This window comes from Phalacrocorax carbo, chromosome 1, assembly GCF_963921805.1.
Source record: "Phalacrocorax carbo chromosome 1, bPhaCar2.1, whole genome shotgun sequence".
Taxonomy (NCBI): domain Eukaryota; kingdom Metazoa; phylum Chordata; class Aves; order Suliformes; family Phalacrocoracidae; genus Phalacrocorax; species Phalacrocorax carbo.
Genome location: NC_087513.1, coordinates 63050317 through 63076871, shown reverse-complemented (window position 1 = coordinate 63076871; position 26555 = coordinate 63050317). Strand labels below are relative to the sequence as shown.

Genomic DNA, 26555 nt, shown 5'->3' with positions numbered 1-26555 from the left:
CAAAGGTACACACAAAAGATGCCCATTGGGTGCCAGCTCTTGCCCTAGAAACAGGGTGTTTGTCCCCTGTCAGTGCAGACCAGCCAGCCCTGGTGCTGTTCTCCGGCACCTGATGGCTGCCTTCTTCTGAAAAAAGAAGAGGAAATAAGTACAGAACATTTTGTCCATCGAGCCAGCCCAGGTCAGATATAAATACATAAAGAACAAGCAAGGAAGCCTCTTCCGCAAAGGGAAGCTATTTTCAATTTAGGCAGGGCCCTTTCCAGACTGGTAACTACTGAATAAACTTGCAACTTCTGTATTACTTCCCTTTTCTATCTGATTGACAAAACTCAAAGGCAGAGGTAATCTGAAGGATTAGCTCCTTCTTCATCTTACACTTGTCTCCTTTTTCCCTGAGCTTCTTGCAAGAGCCAATACTAATATTGAGCCCAGCAGCCACTCGTGAGCTGCTCCTGCTCCAGGGTGCAGTGTCCCCACTCTCCCCCCGGGCCACCGGTGACCCCCGCAGGAGCTGGGCCACCAGACCCCCATGCAGCAGTGCTGCCCGGGAAGTGGCTGGCCACAGCATGCCCACCTTCCTGCAACACTGGAGGAGGAGCACAAGGCACTTGTTGCCATGTACTATTTTATCCGCATGGGATGAGAGCGGATAAAATAGCAGGTAACTGCCTGTTGACTCTGCAGTCCAGGTCGGTGTTAGCCCCAGCCTTCACTCTGGACTCCCAAGGATCACAAGGTGATGTACGGAGCTGAGCAAGCTGAGGTGCCACAAAGGGCGGGTGCTCATTCCAAAGCAAGAGGCAGTTCCCACTGCCCACAGAAAAAGCAAGTGAAAACCAGTGAAACCAAGCAAGGTTTCATGCCCCATCGGTGCGGGCAGGTGCTCCAGCAACAATGGGCTGCACTCTTAAGTTTTCCCTTTCTTGAGTCAGAAATGAGAATTAAAGGGAAAAAAGGAAAAAGACACAAGAATGAAGAGTGGGGGACGTGCAGCCTGGCAGACGGTAGCTGCGCTGGCAACAGCAGCATGAACCCTCACCTTTATTCCACTATTAATGGAATGAATTAATAGAGACTGCAGATGTGGAAATGCTTGCGCTGAATCCAGAAGATGCCTAATCCAAATTCAGTGTGGATTTATACTTCCCACAGTCACACTGCCTTCAACAGGGCTAATGGAGATATAAGTCAAAGGGAACTGCCCTCCTTTCTGGTGCAAATATGCTCTTTTCTGTTGTTTAACTTTTCAGCATTACCTCTAAGATGCTCTGGGAATTTTCAAAATTCAGCTTCATTTCATTCTTCATTTGGCAAACATCTGTACTCTGCCTGTGCTTTTCCTCCAGTTCGATATGAAGGTTTGGACTGCTTTGTAGTTTAAACCACTGCAATATACTAGAATCTATTCTGAGAATGCATATTATTAATTAACTGCCCTCGCACATAGACAAAAAAGTCAATGGCATATGATCATTTTTTCATGTTAGCCCTCAAACGAAGTTTCATCTAAAAAAAAAATCTAAATTCTCTAAATATTTAAAATATTTAATATATATTTAAAATAAAATATCTAAGCTATATATTATGCATTTAGATTCTTAAGACACTGAACTCGCCAGGCAGTTAGAAGGTGGGATGAATTTTGAGTCTGAACTACCAGCACCCATTAAAAATTGTACATGGAGATACTTAAAAATACCTGGCCGTAACATACAGTTTTCTAGAAATCATCTGAGCAGGCGGGTGTTGATCTTTTATTCCTACAGAAAGCTGTTCAGACTTCTATTTTACTCTATTGCTTAAGGAAGCTACAAACCAGACCGAAATCTTAGATGTGGAAATTCCCATTTTCCAAGTATTGGGGGAAAAGAAGAAGGAGGGGAAAAAAAAAAAAAAGACAAGCATCCAACATCCAACTGGAGCAAATTTTCCTCAAGTGTCAAGCCTAACATTTTCTTTACATACAGATTCATCTTATTGGTGGCAAACTCATCTCCAGCAGAGCACTGACGATTCTAGTAACCTGTCATACCTCAGGGACTAGCGGGATTTTTATGTGTTTATTAACTCACTGGTAATCTCTTCACCATTCAGATGATGGTAATCCAGCCTCTCCCCCTCTAGAATTTCCAATGGCTAGCTGCACCTCTCTACACAGCAACGACACTCCTCGAAGCCGCTACTCCACGTTATGTTTTTCTCCTCTCGGTTTTAAGCCATGTGTTGCCTGGCATGGCCAGCCCGGAGATGAAATAACACTGCATTCATCCAAATCCCTCCTTCCCAACCGGTTTGCCAACTGCGGCATGGTTTTGCACTTGCCACCCCTCCCGGCTACGGGCGCTTTCTGTGTTTTATTGCTTTGATCTCTTCAACTCCCTCTTACTGCAAACACATTTCAGAGCGCAGCAGCAAATGCAGGGGCGAGCGTACAGGGAGGTGGTGGAGGGTTTCATATTCGGCATTTGAAAACAAGGAGGTTTGAGGGAAAGATCAGAATGGGAATGACCTTGTGCTTCCCTCCCGCTCCAGCGTTTTGTCTTGCACCAGGCTGCCCATCACGAGGGCTTCCTGGCACACCTTTCCCTCTGGTTCTTCCCAGTTTCTTCCCCCAGGGGGTGCTGAGGATTTCAAAGGGCCAAAAGGATCTGGGCAGCTGTGCACAGAGAGAGGATGTCCACCTGGGCAGCTCTCTGCTCCCCAGGGCCAGGCCTTGCACGTAACACCAACCACCCCTTTGCGTAGGGGATGCCCCAGAGCCTGCTCAAAGCAAGATGTATAGAAAGAGTGCTGGCCCCAGAGAGGAAAGTGCAGGCTGGGCCTGTAAAAATTAGGAAAGCATGGGGGGAAAAAACGAAAAAAAAAAAAGCAACCCACAAACGTAGCCTAGACTTCCTCGGCAGCTCCTTGTCAGAATTTAGGGAAATTTTGGAAGCAGACTTTCCCAGAGCTGTCACTGCAGTGAACCTGAACCACAAATAACTCCACAGCTGTTGCACTGGAGATGCAAGGATTTAAATCAAGAGAGAAGCAGCTCCCCTCACTTCAGTATCACAGAGAGTCACAGAGGTATTCTCCCACCCAGACTGTTCCTACAGATCTCTTCCCAGGAAAGGATAACCTAAGAAGTTGCCTGCCAACCTCCAAAATTGTATGAGGGGTTTATTTTTTTTTTAATAATGTATTCAGTCTCTTAAATTTAACTTGTTTTCAAACTCTTTCTTGCAATAGCACTGAAGTCTAAAAATGCCTCCCCCCCTTTTTTAAGTTAAAAACCAGATTCTCCCAGGTAGATAGGATGTCATTAAAAAAAAATAATTTTCAGACTTGATGAAAATGTAAGGAACTAACAATACTGGGTGCATCTAACGCCAGCGTTTCAGTTGGGCCCTTTTGAGGCAAACCTCCCAGTCGCTCCTGCTTGTTCTGTGCTCACATTACACAGTGGTCTCAGAGTGCACGAACAGGCATGCACTCACTGAACAAGACCTAGCCCAAAACAGCCCCCCCACCAAAATGCCCCAAACATGGCTGTCAGGTCCTCGGCACCAATTGATTTACTCTGCAGGCCAGCTCCCACCAGGCCACCCTGCTTGCTAGGGCACAGAGAACCACCATCTCGTGGCTCCTGCGTGGGTAGCTTGTTCTCTGCTGTCATCCACTGACAGTCATTTTATGGTTCACATCTCTGTGTCCATGCCTGGAACAGTGCAAGTGTCATCATGCATCCCTTTACACGGAGGACAAAAGCACGGGCCTGATTTATCATATAGCCCTTCGTTAAGCCCATTAAAGCAGTAAGAAAATTAATTTAAAGGGTTAATACACATCTGTAATAGGCTATCCTGGTTATGACATTTACCTTCCCTGCCACAAGCAAGTTATCCGGTCTCTTCTCTAGAGTGAAGATAAATGTCAGCAGAGATCAACAATCATGTATTATAAATATACAATGCATAATTTTTTTTCTCCTGCTGTTTTGAAGCATTGAAACTGCTTTAGATGACAGGCATGAAATATTTAGAAACCGTTGGAATAGGATGTTCTGAATCCTCCTAAACTTTTAATAACTTGCAAATCGTGCTGTCACCCACAGGACAGCACCAGGAAGGTGCCTGTGCCAAGCAGCAACAGCCAAAAAACAGCTCCGCTTTTGCTGCACCGAGCAGGTACCGTTTCCCACAAAGCAGGCATCGTAGCTGTTGGGTGTCACTTTGTTGTACCTGGACAGTGGGGTATTAAATGCAAAAGCAAATCTGCGGTATAATTATCTGAATTCAGTATAACCTTACAGAGAGCTATCAGTTCAAATGCCATTAACTTCTCACTGTCCAGAGAAGCACACACAGCCCGCACAGGCAGGATCTGCTTTACAGAAGGCACACATGTGCTAGATAGCTGTTGTTTACTAGGTCATGCTGATTTTGCTTTCAGCTATGTTTTCTTAGGCACCCACGTCTCTTCATGTAGGAGTGCCTTAGAAATTACAAAATATTACTCCCACTCAACATGCACTCGTGTATGTATACACTGGGTTTGTGTGTACATAGCTATAGAGATGCCCACCATAAACAAACATTTGCATCCATGAGCTTTCAGGAAGACAAAGGTATTTTTCCATCCTTTTGCAGGAAAGTACTGCACCCAAAGCGAGGAAGAGATGCTACAGCCTCACCGCTTTCATCCATCCCCCTCATCCCAGCAGCACTTTGGGATCCCAATGCCTCCGTGCCTAACTTCCAAAGGAGCCACGCTCAGCACAGCCCTGCCGGTCACCTCTCTCCCGGGGCAGATGGAGGAGCAAAAGGGGGTCCTGCCCTGCTGAAAGCCTTTCCCTGCAATGCAACTTGCTTGCAACTCAGCATTTCCCCACAGAGGGGCCTCCAAATGCACGGATAATTTCGCTCTTCTCTTTCCCTGCCTCTGAAGCATCCCTTCTGCTAACTGTGGAAAAGCCCAGTTTCTTGGAAAGCAGCACATTCTTGCTTAAGATAGGGATTTCTGTTAAGGAAGCTGATCCTGATCGAGCCCTTCCCTTCTGCCTCGACCTCCACCCCAGTTTAGGAAATTCACCTTCCTGGAAATGCCTTGACTATAAATACAGCCCTAAGAACAGCTTGTGACATTTTTCCTTTTACTACATAAACTTTCCGCTTGCTGAAATCATCCCAACAAAAGCCACCGCAGAATATAAACCAGGGAAAGCTGCGCTTTGCCGGAGAAGCGGCGCGGGTGGCAGCAGGCGATCCGCACGCAGACCATCGGCACAAGCCTCAGCGTGGAGCTACCTCGCGTGTGGATGTGCGAGACCATAATATAACTATCCTAAGGATTCATCCCCTTCCCCACCACCCTTTGTGCTCGGTACCCTTCCCCCTCTGCGCTCTCCCCCTCGCTGTCACCCCAGGTTTGTTTCATTTTGCAAGCAAAGGCTTACAGAAGCCACTCGGCGGAAGTTATTAACGCCGCTTTGGTATGGGGAAAATCTCATTAACGTCAGCAAAAGGAGGAAGAGTTCTGAAAAGCTCCCAGCTAATTTGCTTTCTTTTAATTTTCTTGCAATTACAGTAAGCAGTGTAGCGCTCTCCCAATAAATGAGTCTTTAGCATTGTGGCAGCAGTCTGCTCCCCCAATCGATTCTCGCTCAAACTTTTAACCCTTCACTAGATTACTAGATTGCCGGAGAGGAGAAATTACTTCTGCGGTGCACCTTCCCAGAACAAATGGATTTCAGACATTTCCAGTAATTTATCCACACGGTGGAAAATCCCTGTTCTGGCTGTGCTTTTTTTTTTTTTTTTTTTTTTTTTTTTAGTTTTTGCTTTGCAGTCATCACAGCGGTACCAAGCTGGTGCTTCCCACATCCTTTACTTGGTATAAATTCAGTTTCTCGTACAGTAAACACAGTTCCTAAAGACTGCAATCCAGTTCTTTTCTGAAAAGAGGTTCAGTGTAGCATATCCCACACACTGGCTGATTTTTAAAACTCACTGTGTGAGCTATTTTCCCTTACTGCTTTGGAAAGTTGAAGAGCAACAATTCTATTTCAGACTATAGCTTATTATTTTTACTCCACTGTAAAAAAAATAAAACTGAAAATAAGAAAAAAGGAAGAATGTTGAAGACTGTTTAAGGATACAGTCTGGAGAATAGTAAGGGGACATGGTTTTGGTTTGCTTTGTTTTGAAGGAAAAAAAAAAAGGGAAAAAACTGTCCTCTATATAAAGTAAAATCAGATTGATTTTTCAATCACCAAAAATGTTACAATAAAGCCCAACACCAAAATTTCATAGTGGCAAGTTTTCAATTAGAATGGAAAAAGGTTTGGGTTCTTTTTTGCTCAAAATTTGGAGAAGTGGAATTGTTGAGGGAAATCATGTTCTGATTAGTCCTAAATGAGATCAGTTATCCACATCAAAACAAGCCAGGGAATTCCAAATACCATTCTTATTTGATGGCTCTTTCAGTCAATACTTTTTTTTCTTTAATTCTCAGCTGTGGATTCATCTAAGAACGTTAGCTTTCCGTTTTAATTAAGTTTCTAATCATCAAGGCTCCAACCCAAATCTTTAGAGTATCAACCCTAAAATCTAAAAAATCCCAACCCAAAATAAAGAAGTATCTGTTGGGGCTTTTTTCCCTGCAGTCTGACCAACATATTTCACCCCTTCCCATAGCAGCACACAGGGGAAGCAGGGACAGCAGGAGCCCCTGGGAGGGAGCAGAACTCCTGCCTGGACATTTGGAAGTCTCTGCCCAGGTCCCACCAACCACTGCAAAGGTCCAGCCCTCCCAGCACGCTGCTGACACTGGAGCAAAGGGCTGGATCAAAGCAGCATGAGAAGTTTCCTGCCTTCACAGTTACAGAGGCTTCTCCACAAAAAAATGACCCACCTGTCCCAGGGACTACATAAAGCAAGAGGAAAAAGCCTGTCCTGGAACATGCTAGAGTACACCAATTTTTTCTGCAGAGCTCCAATCAGCACACCAGAATATATGAAAAAAACCCAATGCGTTGATTAAAAAATATTTTACATGTGGAAATTAGGTGGATAATGAACTGGTGTTTGACTGGGCCCTTAGCTGAACACATTTTGGCTAGGGGAAGCTTCTTGCACTGATTTGCAAGTTGCAGAAAACCCCACTGCTGCCAACATTTGAGAATAATTAAGTAGGACCTTTGCTGTCTGTGAAAAGAAAAGAAGCCAGTAAAGACACATTTTTAGCTTCTTTTAAAGGAGATTTGATGATCACAATCTTCTTGCATGGATAAAACTGTGTCCACACAATGAAGAAGGCGTCCACCAGTACCTACATGCATGTACCAAACCCTGTGCTGAGAAATGATTCCTGCATCATTTATAGCTACTCTACGTACTTCATAATGCATGCATGGATAAGCTATACCGAATGCAGGATACTGAAACTGCCTCATTTGTCCAGGCCAGTCACAATCACATAATTAAAAGATGGCCATAAAGCAAGCCTTACTCGAACCACAGGCAGCAGGAGAAGGTTAATTTTCTTGTTTGTTAGAAATGTGCCCACCCCATTTACAAGTGAAATCCGGGGCAATGGGGATTTTCAGCACTGAAAAAATCAAGAAATCTGAAGTGGGTTGGGAAAAGCAAACTCAGAGGATTTCACTGGAAAGTCACGCACGCAAACCGAGGGTCGTCACCGCAGCAGTCATCACTGTCAGGAACCAAATGCCAGCTCATTTTTTTTTGCTTTGCTATGGAGATATGAAACCATTGTAAACACAACTCTTCCTTCCCGCTCATCAGTACTCCATCCTCAGAGCTAAGAGCATTTCAAAATGAACTCCATTTAGCCACGAAAACGTAGGGCGCTGAACAAACACATCTTCTGGTGGTGCAGTCACTGATGAAAGGTCTCTTCTTGCCACCCCTTCCCTCTCACGACTTGGAGCTCCTCAGCCAACTGGAGCATTAGAAAACCCCTTCTGTTGCATGGCCAGAAATTTCTGCTCTCACTCGAAACACCAGGCTTGCTGTGCTCTTAATAAAGTGGTGTTCAAAACAAGTGTTGGCATGTGCATTTATGCGAAATGACTGAATGGCCCCGCAGGTTGAAAAAGGGTTCTGGAGTCTTTCACATAAAACTAAAGTCATCGGTTTGAACCTGACCCGTATCAGTGGTGTCTGAAACTGGCAGCAGCTGGAAGACTGCTGGGGTCCTATCTAACAGAGTTGGTAGTATCGCTCTAACTCCTGGAAGACAAATATACAAGCTGTTTGGGGTACTTTTACACAGAGAAGTCAAGACTCGAAAAGGAATGAATTATGAAGTTCCTTTTCACATATGCTGTTTGTCCCACCAAATGCAGCCTGCTGTGGCAGCTGGTAGGCTCTTCAAGCAGATACAGTGCCTTTCCTGGATTGCGATACATCCTCCACAGCCAAATTTTAATTGGAAATACCCTCCATGCTACCATTTCATCCAGTCCTGTAAACCATCTACCATAGCCTCATGAACCAGGGCTTACAGATAATGCTGATGTTTCCAAGAGAACATGCTGGAAGAGTCCATTCCTCCCATACAACAGAATCCTACTAATGTTAAAAACTGAAGATCATCCCTGAAAAAGTAATAAAAAACCCAACCCCACCAAAACCCCAATACCACCCATCTGTAATCTGTCTTTCCCTCCATCTCCCAAGGCCATGACCAATTCTGTAAGTCAAGTTTCCCACAACAGCTCAAATTAGTAAACTCATTCCCCCACAAAAGATAAACACGGATGCATAAATTCCCCATCCCATTTGTTAGCATACAAATGCTTAGCTTGAAGCAAAACCACATCCCTGCTGCTATAGCTCCCTCTGAAACTCACTTCTGAGAGCAAAGGTCTCCGACCAGGCCACAGTGGGAGTGCCCTGAAAGATGGGACAAACCCAATCGTAAAGTCATATTGAACTAAAGCCCAGTTCAGATTAAATCTCATTTTACTGGCATCTTCAGACCAGTCTGGTTTTAGCCCATTTTTACAGCCTCATGCCGACCACCTTAAAAATCTTATTAACCTGGTGAAAAGTGCTTCCTAGGCCCTACTTTCTAAACAGTACCAAGCTGCTCGTCAGCCCTTACCAAAATGACAGAGAAATAAAGAGTGATCCTCCCCGTGTGAGGCACGGGCTTTGCCCCTGCCTCGCTGAGGCGGCAAACCCTGCTGGCTCGCTCCTGTTCACACAGCCCTGCACATGCTCAATAACATCATTGATTTTGTTTGTGCAGGCAGAGAGAATCCAATTTTAAAAAGCCACATTGATTCCCACCCATTAAAAACAGAGCAAGCTGCAGTATTTGCTAAATGGATAGAAAAAGACTGAGGTCAGGGTGGAGGGGTGGGAATAATGTCATTACCCCGAGCTCGTTCTGAAGGACGGAGAATTACAAAACCAGACAATAAAATAGTAACCATTTGACTTTACATTATTTGTTGTAGTTTCTAAATTACAAAAATAGCAATTCAACAACAAGGGAGTGCCCAGGCACAGAGACAAGGGATGCACAACGGAAGGCATCCAAGAGCATGTAGCTGTGATTAGTTGCATTTGGAGCATGAAGACACACACGCACGCAGCGAGAGAGGGCACGGACACAGGAACCGAGCGAGAAGCCCTGCGAGTATCTGCAAGGGTCCTGTCTGCTTTTCAGTTCTCTGCTTTAGCACATTAAACAAACGGAGCCATCGCACAGGTCACCAAGGACCTTCCTTCTGCAACTGTGGCCCCAGCTGCACTGCACACAAAAACTATTATTATTCTCTAATGGCTGCACCTTTTGGACAATGATTCAGTGATTTTTCTTCCTCCTCCTTTTGTGCAGTGCCACTTAGTCTTTTGCTTCGTTTTATTTTTTATTTGCACACTCTTGAAATCTTCATGTAATGACTACAAATTCATGAGGAAGCCTTAGGTAGGAGCCCCCACCCCCTCCTTTTTCTAACCATAGCAAGCAGCTAAGTAGGTACTGGGCATATATCAGTGCTGCTGCAGCAGCGAAGGGGAGGAAGAAGCTGAGGGTAGGAAGGGAGATGGTGCTACCGTCCTGGGGGTACTTCCTCAGCCCAGATCTAGGGTCACGAGCTACAAACAGTGGCAACTTAGGGCACCGCAGCTCATCGGTGGCTGTGCTTCAGCTCATCAGCGTGCACCACCCAACGACAAGCCTGCCTGAGTGCTGCAGAGCAGTCACTCATCTCTTCAACTTCAGTCCGACAATGTGAACAGGCAAGTGCTTGCTAGCATTAGCAAGGCTTTAATAATTGGTCCCAGCTGGTTAGTTGTAACATGCCTTGTTGTTGAGCAACTACCTAATGCTGTCAGACATCTCCTGGTTGCATAAGGAGGGTTAGTATCATTATTAATTACGGGCTGCCACCAACCTGTGTCACACTCCGCAGATAAAGCCTTTAAGCTCCTGGTCAGTCAAGGCCTCCTTGGAAAATCTCCCACCAGCTTCAAGGAGAGCAAGCTCAGACTGTAGCCACAGCAGCCTCTTGCCCTCTCTACCATGCTATGGTTCCTGCAGTGCCTCAGTCCTCTCTCCCCTCTGGGTGCCACAGGGTCTGCTGGCCCTCCTGCCACCCTGCCGGGCAGCATGCAGAAACCCTGGCTCAACAGGGAGGTGCATGTGTGTGCACATGGGTACATGCAACAAGAGCATAGCAGGTGTTTCAAAGCATAATGAGGAAATGTACCCCAGTGCCTGGCCACACCACTGACAAAAACCATGACAGCAGCACATACGATACTGCATCACAGCTTCAAGCATAACCTAGAAGCTATGCAAAGCAACGCAGTGTCAGGCAAACACACTGCTCCTGGTGCGGGAGGGAAACGTGCAACAGTTTGGATCTTTCTTGGGAGGCAAAAACATGGGGAAATACAATGGAAGCAGCTAGTTCACAAGCTGCTTGAGAATACCAATGGCTCTGATGACTTGCAACCATCCCCACCCCTCCAGCCCTCACTCACCATTCAATTTGACCTGTGTGTTACAGAAAATCAGGAGCATTCTCTGCCGAAAACCAAGCAGCATCCCCTTCTTTCTGCCCTGTCACTGGGCTGCCGAGACAACCCCCTCACGAAACTAAGGGCTATATTATATTCTGCACACAGGATTCTTACAGGACTTAAAACACCATTTTGAAGGCAGTAATCAGATCCTGTAGCCCCAGGCTAAGGTAAAAGCTGTGAGTATGCCTAGGAGCTAAAGCTCCAGGGTTGCTCAAAAGCACAGACCTTGAACTGGAAACGAGTCTCTTCAAATCCCACGTAATACCACACTGCAGAACTGGGCTGAGAGAAGCAGTCCACATGGCTGTATTGGCTGTCTTGGGGAACTCTAGCCTTTACCATCCTCATCTTTCACCTGAACCAACCTCTCATGCTCCAGGTTTGCTCCTGCTTCTTCTCTCCAACTTCTACTTTGGCTGCCCTTCAGAGCCTGAGAAGGGCATCAAGGCTGCTAGGAAAATGCCCTGACAACTTACAGGTGGGTTAGGCACTGCTGCACTTCTCAAGCTGCTGGGGGGAAGCAGCTGGTGACTTTTCTTCCCTATCTGATGAGAAGGCTGAAGGCTTGGGCTCCTTCAAGGTGCACGTAACAGGACCCTCCCTACCAAAGTGTGGGGAGGCTGTCAACTGTGTCTCAACACCCAGCTGCCAAACACTGCAGATTGATCCTTTTTCTAAGATGTGAGCTATCACCCCATGCATGCCCAGGGCCTCCGATAACCACACAGGAACAGCAAATACACTGCAGTGCTTCATACCCATTACCACCATTCCTCGTTTTAGTGTAGCAATTCAACACAAGCTTTAATGTTACCCATGCCTCTGGAAGCCGAGGGCCATTCACATATAAGCTTAAGCTTAGTTTCTTTTGCTAGATCATAGGTACTGATGCTGGAAGGTAATTCTCTACATCCAGCGTAAATGTTTAAGTTTATTCCCAAAAGATTTATGTAGACATAAATATACAGATTAAAAACAAGCAAGACTTTGGGGGCTTTTTATTACCTTCTAAAGTAGCCAGGCACATGGATATTTTATCTCTCTTTTGTATCTTCTTTCTTCCAACTGCATAGTTCAGAGACTTCATACAGATCAGAAGCAAAGTTCAGACTAGCACTGACAATTTCATTTAAAAAAAAATTGTGTTTTCTTATGTTCTCTGCTCTTTTATTGCTATTTTCAAAATGAAGAACAGACCCTATCAAAGTGCTATGGGCTGAAAACATGACTCTAAATGATACAGGAAACCCAACTTTGTGCCAATCCATTTTTATCATCTCTTTGTGGCCATAACAAAGCTGAGAACAAGAGCTAAACAATAGAGAAAAAAAGAATAATTTCAACATCATTTTTTTGCTGAAAGTAACATCAGTGACAATAACAAGAATCCATTCAAAAGACAGAATGTTATCTTCCAACCCAGTTAACATGCCTTTCTTTCTCTCGCTCATTATGTATCTTACACATCAAGCTGTATTTTGGCCCCACTTACAAAGGAATACATTTGGAGCCGCCACATCTCCGTATGCATATTGGCATTGCTAAGCAGAACCCACTCACGCTACCTTTCCCCTCCCTGGTCCCTCACACACCTGCCAAAAGGAGATAGGTTATCAAATGAGCCTCCAGAAAAGCATTTCCAGAAACAACAACATGGCTATCTCCTGCGCATGCAACCCTCCAGAATCCAGTCCACTAATTGAAGGTGCTAACAACAGCAGGAGCTGTGTTTTTGACAACTACAGGAATGAGATCGCTTAGGTATGCTTTTATTTTTGGTACAGGCCTTCACCATTACTTCCTTTTACCTGCTGAACTCAACTAGCTGTATTTCTTCATTAACTTTTTAGCACAGTAATCAGGAAATTCAGCTAGCCTCAGCTGAACCTGTTTACATTTTAGATTTCATCTGTCCCTCTTAATGTTGTTGTGAGCATCAAAGAAATACTCCATTTTCCTCTTGGATGATTATTCTCTGTTTGCAGTCTCCCACTGGCAAGTAAAACACTCTTAAACAAAATAAACTGAAGCTTTTTTTAAGCCATCAGATACTCCTTCCACTCCACCGCCCTGGACTTTCTTTTGAGAGCAGAGCTCTACATGGAAGCAACTAGTTGAAACATGAATTCTTACCATGGTGGATCCAAAAAAGGCCGTCAGCTTTCCTTCTGTAAGCCAGCTGTCACATTAACGTGCGTGCTAGCCCTCACGGTCATGTGGACCATTATACTCTCTATTACCCTTTTGTGTAAGGGCCTCAGCCACAAAAATCTTTGTGTTAGGTGCTGTAAACACAGCCCTGCTTCAGAAAATGCGGCATCCAACGGAGAACAACATAAGGTAAACAGCAACAGACACCTACAGCTAGACTGGGGAGTACAGGGAGAAAACACAATGTTGCTCAGCATTATTACCACAACTGATCTAATCGTACAATCTGCAGTTAAAACACAACTCATTACAGTACTGCTCCTCTTGTCGTCAAGTTAACTGAAACATCGCTAACTTTTTCTTGTCTGTCTCTACATAAGCACAAGCACCAGCTGCTGGAACGCAGGATTCTTCTTCTCCTCTACAGGCTTCAGCTGGTGAGCTTGGGAGCTGCACAACTCACCAGCGTTTTCTGAAAACTGTCCCAAGCCTCCCACAAAGGCAGAAGTTCAGTGATGACACTACAAAACTTTCGGCTCTTTTCATGTCTCACCAGGCCTGGGGTACTACGCTCGCAGTTGAGAACTTCTGCTTCAAACCAGCTAGGAATGGCAATGGTTGGCAAAGAGAAAAATAACCACAAAGAGTTAACCCAGCTCTTTGAACCATAGGGTTTTTGATCCAGAGTCACTTCGGTTAGATTCAGGTAAATCCCACACATCTACCCTGCCTCCACGCCTGAGTGGGAGCCTTTGAAGACAAACAGTAGATTTGGTAGTGGGTGGAAGCCTCCTAATCCCTGGCTCATGCAAACCAGCCCTTGCAGGGATGGAGGGGACAGAACCTGAACGTGCACCCAAGCACCGATCCCATGCAGTCACAACAAAATAAAGGCAAAATCTGTCAGCACAGAATAAACCATGTCTGTGCAAGTAAAACAAGGGCTGTGATTACTTCTGTCCCTCAATAAGTAGAAGGCAGAGGTCAAGCTGCCACTCAGGGACTCACAGATTACTTTCCAGCCCACTGCAGGAGAAGCATGCTGTCCTGTTTGGAATTCAGCTGTCTCTGGTTTTGAAGTCTCAATAGTGAGAAGGGTGAAATCTCATCTTCTTTCCTCCCACATCTTTCCCTACAAGGGAAATAGCAACTTCCAGGTAGCTATCACCTGTAAGAGGATTTCACCTCTGCCCATCTACTCTCTCAGTTTCTAGAGCCACTTCCCTTCTATTTATTCCTCTTGGAACTGAAAATTTCTCACAGTGTATATATATGTGTCTCTTTTCTGCCCCCCTTTTTTGCTCCCCCCTGTAAAGTGCCACAGAATAATCATTGTATGACCTGGCCTAAAAGGCAAAGGACATTTCCTTGACCTTCCTTCTTAAACAGGTAACAGCTGTGGTTCTAACTCAGCTTAAGTCACACCACAAGATCAGTGTTTTTCAAGCAAGATAACCACTCTCAACTGCTTGAGAGTTGCTCCTTTCCCCAGCGTGACCTGGACAAGGAGGCAGCTACTGAGCCCCCACATGAGAATTAGGTGCCTTTACATTTGCTTGGGTTAATTTGAAGGATCAGTCCAGCAAGTGGCTCAAGAAGACAGAAACTTTGGGGACTGAAATCACAGCATTCAGGGGGCTGAAGCTGGGGATTGTGTAAACCTATATTAATCATAGCATCTTTAGGTAACTCCTCTCTTCTGGTAATGACTCATTCATTTATAAACCAACGTCAGTCACTTTTCTAACCTCATTGCCAATAAGCAGCAGAGCAGAAACACTTCCCAATCAGAAAATGGTCTTCAGTGTAATGCAGCTTTTCAGTCCCACTGTGCTGGGGCCTAAAACTTGTGAACCTAATGAATGCACAGACGTATGCAGTAAGCTTCCTCCATGTTACACTTAAATCTCTTGCCAAGCAAGCATACAGGGGGAGGCAAAAACCCGATAGGATTTAAATACGTGGTACTTGAGCAAAGCATCCCTGAAATCCTGCGCAAACTGTGTTGCTAATGCTGCTTTTCATATTCAGAAGTGTGGATGATTAATCTTGCTACTTGTAATTCTTCTTATTTTCACACTTGGAGCACTGATCTCACGCCAACAGCCCCTCACCTCGTTCTACTTCTCAGCAGCCACCACCACCATTAGCCAGCTACTACCTTGACCCAAACAAGTGTTGAAATAAGTGGAGAGGGACATGGAAAATCACTCTCCAGTGTGTGACTGCAGTGCCTTCTCCTTCAATGACCACCTACTGCTGGAGTAACATCCATGGGTCACCACACCACTGTTCCTATGAGCAGCCACTGCTGGTCTGTCATTGGAGCTGAAAAAAAAAGAGCACCCTTTCCCCTGTTCCGTTTCCTTTGCACTTGGTGAGGAAGCGACATGAGTGGGAGGAGAGAAAGGAGAGCAAACACAAAACCACAGAAGTAAGCAACTAGGAGAAGAGACCAAACTTTGTCTCTCATATACGTGCAAACAGCAGACTCTGACTGCAGCTGGCCTGTGTTCTAGCCCCGCTAATTGTACCATCACTCACAAATATCACTGCTTGTCGCTGTATTGAGCTAGGTTATTTCCCAGACCGTGCTCTGAGCACAGGTATCTTTACTAAAAGACAGTATGTCTTTTATGTACTACAGAGATGGAGTCTCAAGCACTACAGCCAATAGCTGCAATAGGAGGGGTTTGATTTCTCTTAGGTAAATAGCTCTTTTTAAGTAAAACAAGCTAGCCATTTGTAACTGTTTCAGACCTGCCCTGGTACAGTAAATGCAAGAGTGACCTTGATTTTTCACATCATTTCACCAGGCTGCAGCCTTAAAGGGACTTACTGTGCTTATGAAGCTTGAGAAGGAAAATAGACAGCAGGAAATCCTGTGACAGGCTTGTTTTGGTGATCATGTGAGAGAGATGGTAGCAAGAGAAAAAAAAAACACCAAAAATGCCTGAACACAAGAACACCTGTGGCCAACCTGCAACTGGGGAGACTGGGACTTCCAAGCCTCTTGCTGATTCTCCTGGCATTCCCAAAATGACTTTGGCAGCGAGTATAGATAAGGCACTATCTAGGATTCAGCAGTGAGTTTAAAAAAAATAGAAGTTCATGGATGTTTATGTCAGGAGTGCCCAGGTGACTCCAGGTAGCAGCACACAGACAGGTAATGGAGTGTATGTGCACGCTGCCTCCTCTCTGCCAGCCCTCTTGAAACCACACAGGAACTCCAAGTCAGCTAGATTTGAAACATATTTGTTTCCAAACCAGAAAGTGGTGCTTTCCAGGAGGTCAGCTCCAGACCTGGGACTGTGTGGCACTGGGTGGTGTGAATGCCCACAGCGGGAAGGCATGCTTAAATGCAAAAGTTATGGAGTAGAGGGGGTGGAGGGGAATAAAAGCACTGTTCTCCACAATCATGTCCCTCCAGAGCTGATGTGGAGAACAGTGAGGTGAGCTGTCCCAGCGTGGGCAGGACACCTGTGTCAGAGCTGATGGCTGACCACTGAGCAGCCCTGCCACCACGGCTCTGCTCCTGCTCCCTGCCAGCACAGCACTGCCCGGGCCATGGGTGCACCACTGGGGGTGAACAGGGCTGCCCTTCCTTCTATGGGGACCACTGACACCCTTAAAAGCTGTGGCAGCCTTGGGAAAATGCTCTTTTTTTAGAAGCAAATTTGGATTTACCTTCTTTTCCCTGTGTTTTGCTTGCTCTTTTGCACAACTGACATTTTCCTAAAAGAGGGATCTTTGTTTAGCTGTTCACCCGCTCCCAGTGCTCATCCCCTCACCTAAGGCCGTAGTCCTGCCGCTTGCATTGGTCACACTGGCAATCCTATCTCCTTTCCACATCTAAGGGCAGATTGTAACTTCAGGTGGGGAAGGGGAACTGCTGGAAATTAGGTACTCCTAAGAAACAAACACGCCTTTTCACCCAAGTATCTCTAACAGTGATGAACAAGGGAAAAGCAACACGAGAACAACAGGGTATGGTTAACAGGTGGCCCAAAGCCCAGATTTCAGAGTGCTCTTAGAGTCTCTGGTTGTTCCAACAATTAACAGTGAGTGTGGCAGCCAAAAATATTTTTATTTAATTTGTTGTTGTTGTTGTTGTTGTTAATCTGTGCTCAGTGGGACTTTGCCAACCAGTTCCCTGTGGTGTTTTACCTCATTGGACTATGGCAGAGATTTTGCAACTCCAGCTGACTGGGGAGGACCAGAGCCCCTCACCCATGGGGTGGCACCTGCTGCTGGAAAACCAGTGCTCCCAACCCTGGTACCTGCCTCTGGCTGCCTTTCACATACTTGTCTCTGATCTACTATGCCCCTAATGGATTGAGCCCTGCCTGTGCACACACAGGTTCCTTCCTTTCTAGTGACCAAGCCACAACTGAGATCTGCACAAGGAATAATTACTATCAGTCCCCTGTCTTTGCCATATAGGAGCTGTTTTCAGAGCGGGGAGAGGGGACAGGAGGGACTGGCTCAGCACTCAGCTGACATGTTTGATTTTCCATCAGTCAGACATAGATGAGCCAAAAAGAAGCAGCACAAGCCCTCTCCCCTTCCTCGGCCTATTGATGACTTCTCTTAGCTGGGGCAGCCTCCCTGCCAGGTTCCTTGCAAACAGCCCTTTGTTCCAAATATTCTTGGGCCCAGAGGCCCATAACTGGGTATATTTTACACACTTGGTTAATAAATAAACAAAGCTCTCCTGTGACAGCCTTTCCGACTCCACACAGGGATGCAGGGCTCCTCTCAGAGTGAGGACAGCATCATGTGCTGGAGCTGGGCCGGGAGGTGTTGGAGCATCACAGTGAATGGGGCAGATCGCTAGCTTTGACAAGATAAAGGAGGAGCTGGCATGTCTGCTCAGAGCAAAATAAAAAACACCTAAGGAAACAGTAAGAGGTTTCAGTAGAGAAAACCCTAGGGAGACTCCGGTCTGAAGAGATTGTTTAGGCTGAAATATAGGCTTTTCTGTTTTAAATTAGAAAGGGAGTTATTTCAGAATATACAGTGTGTGTGTATCCTCTGTTGGATGCGCCACAGGCAAAATGCCGGTTTACCATCCCTGCTCCGGGGTGATTTATACACAGAGGAACTTGGCAAAGAACTATCTTTGCTTGAGTTTTGTAAAAACAGAAACTAACCTGGCCTGACTATCACACAGATGGGACAAAGCCAAAAGCTTTCAGCTGAATGGCTGTTCCCTTCCAAGATTTGGTGGTCTGGATACAATGAAACCGAGATTCAATTAATCCTGGCATTGGTTTTGCAAAAAAAGAATTCTGCTGAATTTTGGTTCTGAAAAAAACAACTCCAAACTCCAAATGTTGTTGGGAAAGAAATGAAAAACTGCTTAAAATAGTAGAGTGTGAAGTCTGCTTTCCTCCACAAAGTCTTTTACAATGTATTGCCTGTTCTGCAAGCCTGTAGTCCTACTACGACAGATCACCAGGCGTGATCATCACTACGTGAAACTGAGCTTAGACTTCAGCAATGAACTTGGTGGTTTCGCTCCAGTTCCCAGAAGAAATATTCCTCCTCAAACCACCTAGCTATCCTGCTCTTTACCTTGGAGAGGCAGAGTCAGTAAAGCAGTGAATGTTGCAGGTAGGATTGAAACAGACTGGCAGAGCAAAGAGGCTCCCACAGCTGCAAAAGCAGTCAAGTCTGAGATAGAGATATTTTTGCAAGTCCGAATGGCACAAGATTTTGAAATATAAGTGCACTAACACTGTTATACAAGGATGTAACAGATGCCAATTCACTGAGTAAATTAATAAGCACAGCCTATCCCTGCTGCCATTACTACTGCCTCATTTAAAGGCCAGTTTTGGCCAGAATGATGCATGCTCTGAGTCACACAATGGGGAAGAAGTCGTGACTGCTCGGGAATCTACCTTGCTTTGGCTCCCTGTCAGCATGGCTAAAGGACTGATACCTGTTGTGGAACGATGTCCATGTGTGGCAAGACCGATCCACTTTAGTCCCCTGTATCCCTCAGGACCCAGACTCACCCACCTAAGCATGCACACCCAGTTAAAAAACACACCTGCACACAGCCTCACTATATACTCTGTATGGGCAGCTGACAACATGTGCGTAGGCTTTTATGCTTGCATATTGTCTTGCAGTGTCTGAAACTAGACTGATAAACACTTCTTCAAACTGATACTCAGCTCCATTCCCTGTTATCCAAACACTTCATCAGAAGCTGGTTACCTACAAAGCAGACATCTCAACCCATGGCCAGACATGCCACATGCCAAAGCCTTTTGAAAACAAGGCACCAAAACTACATTTATCCCTTAATAGTGCAGGGGTGACAGCCATTATTTTATACCTGCAGTATTTTGCAAATTCTGAAAGACTTAAATCTCATAAGGTGATTATGCCATTATTAGTGAAACACACTCATCCCTGGGGAGCAACACAACAGCTGTTTCAGCTGAGCAGTAAAGAAAAGCCAAGAGGGCAAGGTAGCTTGGTGGTAGTGCCCCCAGGGGAAGCCCTCATGCTCTGAACGCCCCAGCGCTGCCACCCCACACTAGAGAACCGCTTTGGTTCCAGCAAGGGAGGACTGCAACTCTACCCACCACCCCACCCACCCTGTCTCCGAGAGGGTACTACCCCCTATTCTGCCTGGGTGCATGAATGTGGGCTCTAAAAGAGGGGGCTTCTGTTGCAGCCTGAGCCCTGCGTTTCTCAGGATGTGGGTTTTCCTGGGAAGCTGTTCATACATGGATTATCAACCCAGAAGGGATATCTCTGGTCATTCATCCCTCTGACCTCCTGCAAATCGGAGATCACAAAGCCTACCTCAGTGATCTCCCCTTCAAAATGCGGTATAAAAAAGGGAAAAATAAATCCCATGAAGATACCCCGTGACGCGCTGGCTGTTGCAGCTTTTTAATCGGTTGCTCTTGCGAACAGGGCTTCATTTCTAGCATAAGCAGGCCTGGCTAAAACTTCCAGCTGCAAAGCTCCTGCTCTGCGAGCCGGGCAAAGCGACCCTCCATCGGCAGCTTTGATTCCTCACACAGGCAACTCCAGACCTTGGCTACATGACCATGTACTTCCATGAAGGGTCACTGATCACGCCCAGGCCAACTCAGCTAGCAATAAGTGACAAGACAAAGGACTACGGTGACTGGGGGGCAGGCTGGGACCACTGTCCCAAACAAGGGGGACCGCTTGCATGGCTACCAGCCAGGTCCTATACGTGCAGGCTAAGGATGCTACATGAGAAATGCTTTGCACCACAGTGAGTTTTGCACCACAGGGTGAAGATGGGTGGGAGGAACGAGGCTGATTCTCTTCACCCCCCACCCTTTTAGATGGCAACTCTGACCACAGTACTGACAAAATCTCTGACTCGGCTGGAGCAGCGGTGCAAGGAACAGCTGACGAAATCGGGACGGGGTGGGAGAGTCCCCGGGCATCCCACCACTGCTGGTGGGGAGCAGGGGGAGCGCAACAGCGCCAGAACTGCACAGCCATCGGGGCCAGGGCAGATAACAACATGCTGGTGCAGGCCTGGTGGGTGAGAGGACCCTACCTCTGGCTCCCAGTCTGCTCTGGGGTTGCTCCCCTTTAGTAAAGGACTCAGAGCCTTAAGCTCTCGCAACATTTTGGTGCAGAGCTGTGGCAGGGCCCAGATGCGCCCTGTCCCCACACCCTGCCAGGCTCTGGTGCTCGTGCCCCTCAGCAGAGGCGCAGGCCTGGGGCAGGCACTGTGGGTGTGAGGGGCTGCTCTCCCAGAGGGACCCTCTTGGCAGCGAGGGGGAGTTCCTGCAAGGCCCACCTTAGCCTGGCGTGTCCTGCCCCTCTCGGGCCCCTCTACAGTCAGGAGGCATTCCAGACCCTTCCAAAGAGCACTGGCTTAGCTTGACAGAAATAGCCCTGCTGGCACAGCGAGGTCCTGATGTTGGGGCGCCCAGCGAGGGCCCCCAAGCTGCACCAACAGCACAAAACCAAGTCCATTCCTCTCACAAGAAACTGGGCTGAGGGATCCAGTTCATCTTCAGGCCACTTTACACAGCAGCAACAGCAAATTGCTCACATGAAGTCTGCAAGCAGCCCTGGGACTGTCTTAGCTTATGCTGGGCTATGAAGATATGGGACGAGAAAGAGCATGGAGTTTTTTTAAAGATACTTTGTCTTCCACCTCCAGGCAGAGAAAATAGGCCTATCATTTATAGGAAGAGGAAATGCCTTATATTGCTCTGAGAATGAGCAGGATCCCACACAACTTTCCTCACTTGAAAGGATTTGGCCATCACATTCTTGAGAGTAGCGTTAAACAACAAAAAAAAAAAAAAAAAAGGAAAAGAAAAAGCAAGTTGTTAAGAAAATATGGGGACGACCTGAAAATTTGCTCCCAAATGCCCATGATAAAAAACCTCCAGCTGAGAGCCGACTTCTACAGTATATTCCCCAGCAATCTGCCGTGTCCTTCTTTAAATGCGTGGGGCACAGGGCTTCTGTCACTTCTTTGGCATGCCTGCTTAGAGTCTGAGAGGTTTTACTCCAAAGAAGCTTTTGCCTCACGTTCAGCTTAAACGTGCCATTTCTTGAAATCATCCTCTTGTCTTTTATACTCTAGCAAGCAAAACAAGTGTAAATTAAATGGAAGACCCATGAAATCTTTATAAAGCCCTGTGCTTCCCCTAGCATGAAAGTTCCTTCTCTCTGGAGCGGAATGGGTCTTTCTGCTATATTTTCCCCCCATCAGAAAATGAAGAAGAATATAAATTTTCCTCATGACTTGAATTTAGCTTCATCAGCAGCCCCCTGCTGATGTAATTCAACCCAACGAGATTTTTCTTTTTCTTATTTTTTTTCCTGGTGAGCTGCTGCCCCTTTTCCCTTCCTCCCATCAATTCAGGTATGGAAAACAAGGGAGGAATTAGACAGACAGAACTTATTATCTAACAAGCTGCAACTTCAGACTGGGCAGGAATAACATTTAAAATATAAGAAGCAAATTTTATCAAGCCTTTTCCTCCCTAGAGACTGCCACAAAAATATTCCTTGTTTGTCGCTGAGAATGAACCATTTTTCTCTTTCATTTCTGCTTTCTGTCACATATTTCATTTTGGCTGCCCCTTCCGTCTTTCAGCTAGGGACCTAGGCTGCTAATGCAGAATCACAGATAACTCAACAACAAAATGCCTGTATTATCCTTTTTTTTTTTCCTTCTAGTCTGCCAGGTAATTGCAACCCTAAAAGCTTTTGCATATTTACCACAGAAACATGTCTCTCCTGGAGGATAGGACTGTCATCAGGTAGAATATTTCATTTAATAAGCCTCTTCTGAGGTATAAACTAGGGTTGAGGATTTTTTTTCTGGCCTCCTTCAGAGCAAAGGACAAGCAGATAAAAATCAGCTGCTGTGGTGCTACACTGTCAAAGTTCCTGCTCCTGTGAAAATTAACTCTTCCCAAGCTCAGACCTCAGGTGGGCTTTGCCACTGTGATGTTTATAAAGTAGGAAAAGGGTCTTTTATCAACTCATGTTGGTTTTTTGTCCCCAGTCCTCCCCATGTATAAGACAGATTTATTTCCTATTTACAAACAAAGCAACTACCCTGCTTTTCTGTAACCCATCTGATGAGCTATGGATGCTGCCAGGACTGATTTTCATTAAATCAGTCATCAAGAAGGATCACATTTTCCCTCTTTGCCCCTGTTTCACAGAATTACAACAACAAAAACATGCCCTGAACATTTCTAAATTCAGCTGTCATCTAAAGACAAATTCCTTTTTTTTCCCCCCTTATTTTCTCCCACTCCTGAGGCAGCAGTAGAATTGCTTTTCTTGGTCCTTGGGATGTTGAACCAAGCTGACTGGTACCAAAGAGAAGGTCCAAGGAGAACACCTACAGAGAGACTTTGCATCTTGGGAGTCAAGACAGAGGGAGAGGATGGCCTTCCAGGGGTTACAGAGGCTGCTTTGCTGAAACGGTTTAATAGACTGAAGAGGGATATAGCTGCTTCACACGTTTCGCTTTGGGCACACCTACACAGGAGGGAAGAACTCCATCCTAGCACATAATATACCTGTAGTTAAAAGCACTGTGAGTAGGAATCAACTGTCCATGACAGATCCTCAGTCCAACACCAAATTACTACCAATACTCATGCATCCCCACCAACAGCTTCCTACATGGAGAAAGGTGTTTCCAGCCTGGCCAGGCTGCCCACTCTCCTGGAGCAGAGCTGACAGGAGCCAGCCAGAATACTCCCATTGACTCTAGCAAGCTCTGCAGTCTGAGTGAAAACTAATCCTTGACAAAACATCTTCTGCATCCATACAGTTTTCCTGTGGGACAATCTTATTCTTGTAAAGTCCCTGCTTTCACATATGAATAAAGACTGGAAGACACAGCAAAATACGATTGATTGTTTAGGTTAAGGTCTTTCTGAAACCAAGAACCTACTTGCATTGACTTGGAAAGGAAATGTGGACTCTCCACAGCCATCCTCTCTTCTGGAAACAGTTGAGGAGAGAACAAAGTACTGACAGAGGTGAAAGGCTTTCTAAATCGTAACTGGCAAACTCTGTTTTTACATTTTATGGTTATTTACAAATTTACAATGGTTTTCAATGCAAGTAAACTCCAAGAGGTTAGGATGCTATTTTTTCTATCACCAACAAGCCATTCTAAGAGCCATCCCAGTTTAAGATTGAGGGATGACTCCCATTCATTTACAGGAATGTAAGAAAATTCCCATAATACGTAAAATATTTCTCCTAGTAATGTTACATGAGCCCAGTCTCTTACCTGTAATATCTGGATTGAAGGTAGGTAGAACACACAGCTTTAGACACATGGCTAGCTGAACCAAAGTCTATGACCTTGACCCTGTATGGCTGTCGGGATGGGTCTACCAACATGATGTTCTCTGGTTTGAGATCAGCGTGAATAAGTCCTAGGCTTTTCAGCTTCATTAGGGCAGTTGCTACCTGCTGGAGAATTGGTCGAATGTACTTCAGGGGCAAGGGACTGAATTTGTTTTGTTTTAGGAAGTCATAGAGGTTCTGCTCCAACATTTCAAAGACCAAGCACGTGTGATTCTTGTGCTGGAAGCACTCATATGCACGGACGAAGTTGTAGTCATCTGCACTTTCTGTGCTCAGCCGAGCCAGGATGCTCACTTCAATCTGGCCTTGCCGGGCATAGGAAGGATGGTTCTTTAGGATCTTGATAGCCACAATCTCATTAGTGCCACGTTTCCAGCATTTCACTACTTGTCCGAAAGTTCCACGGCCAAGAAACTCTAACACTTCGTAAGTGTTGGTCATGGAACAGAGCACCTCATGTTGCACCAGCTGGTAATCCCCTTCACTGTTGGAGCCACTGTTTTTGGAGGTGGCCGTGGAAGTGGTGGCGGTGGCTACAGTGGCTCCACTGGCATTGTTCTGAATCATTGGTGGATGCTCTTCGATGATCTGCACGCTGCTTGTGTTCTCGATCTCCTCACTCTTGCGCTTAAGTCCACATTTTTGGTAGGTGTCCAGAAGGCTCACAGTGCTGCGACGCATCAGGTTGTGTGGCCCGCCCAGTGTTTGCCCAGACACTGCAACCACACCAGAAGTGCTGTTGGCGGATGTCACCACGATGTGCCCCGTGCTTGCTGGGAAGATGATGGTCTGTTCGTAAGGGATGCTCGGATTGGGGATCTGGAGGGAGGCGTTGACGGCTGCTGCGGCGGCTGCTTGGGATGACTGCACGTTCTTGCTCTGGCTGTAGACTTTGCTGTGTGTGCCGTACCCAGTCATATCCCAGTTTGAACTCGGCTCCACTTTCAGTTTCTTCACGCTACAGAAGGCACTTGACTGAAGGGTGTGAGGAGAGAAAACTTGCACATGCGAGGCCATACCTGCAATACAAGATCAGAATGAAACCACAATGTCAAGATGCTTTCCCCAGCTTTTTTCATTTTTTCAGTGGCAGGAAGGAAAAATGGGATACAGACTTCAGATACAGCACATGCACACACACAAAAATCAAGTTCTTCCAGAAATATGTATTCAACACAAATAAAATATTATGCTCTAAAATAAATCATTATCCCTGATTCAACTATACTAACAACAACAACAGATTCCTGCTTTATTGCTCTCCCCCTTCTCATTTTTAATAACAGGAATGTAAATGTTATTTTTATCTCCTCTGCCTAAAGAGACTCCTATTCTCATGGTCTCCATGAATATATCTAGCTCTCGGGAAGAACTGATGTCAAATACCGCAAAGTATTCTGCCTGGGGAGACCAAATCTCAAATCCTCAGGCTCATCCTATTTTAAACAGTTTGGTGGATCTGACTTAAGCCCTCCATTTATTCCCCTAAAACCACTGAGTAGCTTCTGGCCTGCAGAGAGCGAGGATCGGACCCAGAGATGATACAACATGACAAAATGGAGGTGCACGGACAAAGTTGACAAGCCAGGACAGAAGAAGCAGATGATGTTTCAGGTTGCTTGCCAAGTCTGCACGTGGGAATCGTGCACAATGCTGGTCTGTGCTCAGGGACACTGGAGATGTGAGTTACACGACATGAGCTTCACTGTGTGGTCTCAGTTCTCCCAGATTTATAAAAACGTGTTCATCTATTCTTATTCACAGTGACAATACCATCACTGGAAAGCAGATCCCCTGGAAGTGAATGGCATTGTTAATGAAGTAACATACACATCAGCATGTGGCAGAACTAGGACCTAATATAACTATACTTTTTGAGGAAAGACAAAAAACCTATTTTACTGCAAGCTTCTCTGGTTCTAGAAGAGTTAATGATCTTCTACATCTTCTTAAAAAAAAACCCACCAAACAAACAAAAATGAAACCTACAACTTCATAACCAAAGTGAAAATAAAGTATCACTGAGGCAGACTTACTGAAGGGTTCTGAGTAATATTCCACTGAAACAGAAATGCTCCTGTTCAGAAGAAAAGATGTGGTCCACAGAGAAGAGGACATCTAAGTCCTGACTTAATGCCAGCTTTCCCTGCCCAGGGTAGGGATGGTGCTGCTGGGGCAAAAGTATTGTGAACGGCACAAATCTATGGGCATTCCTGGTGAAGGAGTCAGCGCCCAGCGGGAGTTAAAGCAGAAAGGCACAGCCTCCTTCACCCTTCTGTCTGTCATCAGTGTTTCTTTTTAATAAACCAGAATGACTAGGGAAGAAAAAGACAATATGCTGAGCTGGCACTGTTGCTGAATTATTAAGCACAAACATAACCTTGACTTGTTTTCAACTTTAAAAAGTTAAAAGCTGAATGAATGCTTCAGTGACAGAAGCACAACTAACTCCGCAGTGCCCATGGATGACTTCCTCATGTGGAG

General features: G+C 45.7%; 1 protein-coding gene across 10 annotated transcripts in view; it reads right to left on the bottom strand.

Moving 5' to 3' along the window:
* HIPK2 (homeodomain interacting protein kinase 2) overlaps positions 1 to 26555 on the bottom strand; it is a 142421-nt gene that overhangs the window by 75127 nt on the left and 40739 nt on the right. For all 10 annotated transcript variants that reach the window (XR_010373776.1, XM_064456687.1, XM_064456697.1 and 7 more), the window contains exon 2: positions 23992 to 25090. Coding sequence is in view for 9 of the 10 variants with exons in the window: in XM_064456687.1 (XP_064312757.1) it covers positions 23992 to 25090 (1099 nt within the window). In the remaining variant the exon portion in view is untranslated. The remainder of the gene's footprint in view (positions 1 to 23991; positions 25091 to 26555) is intronic.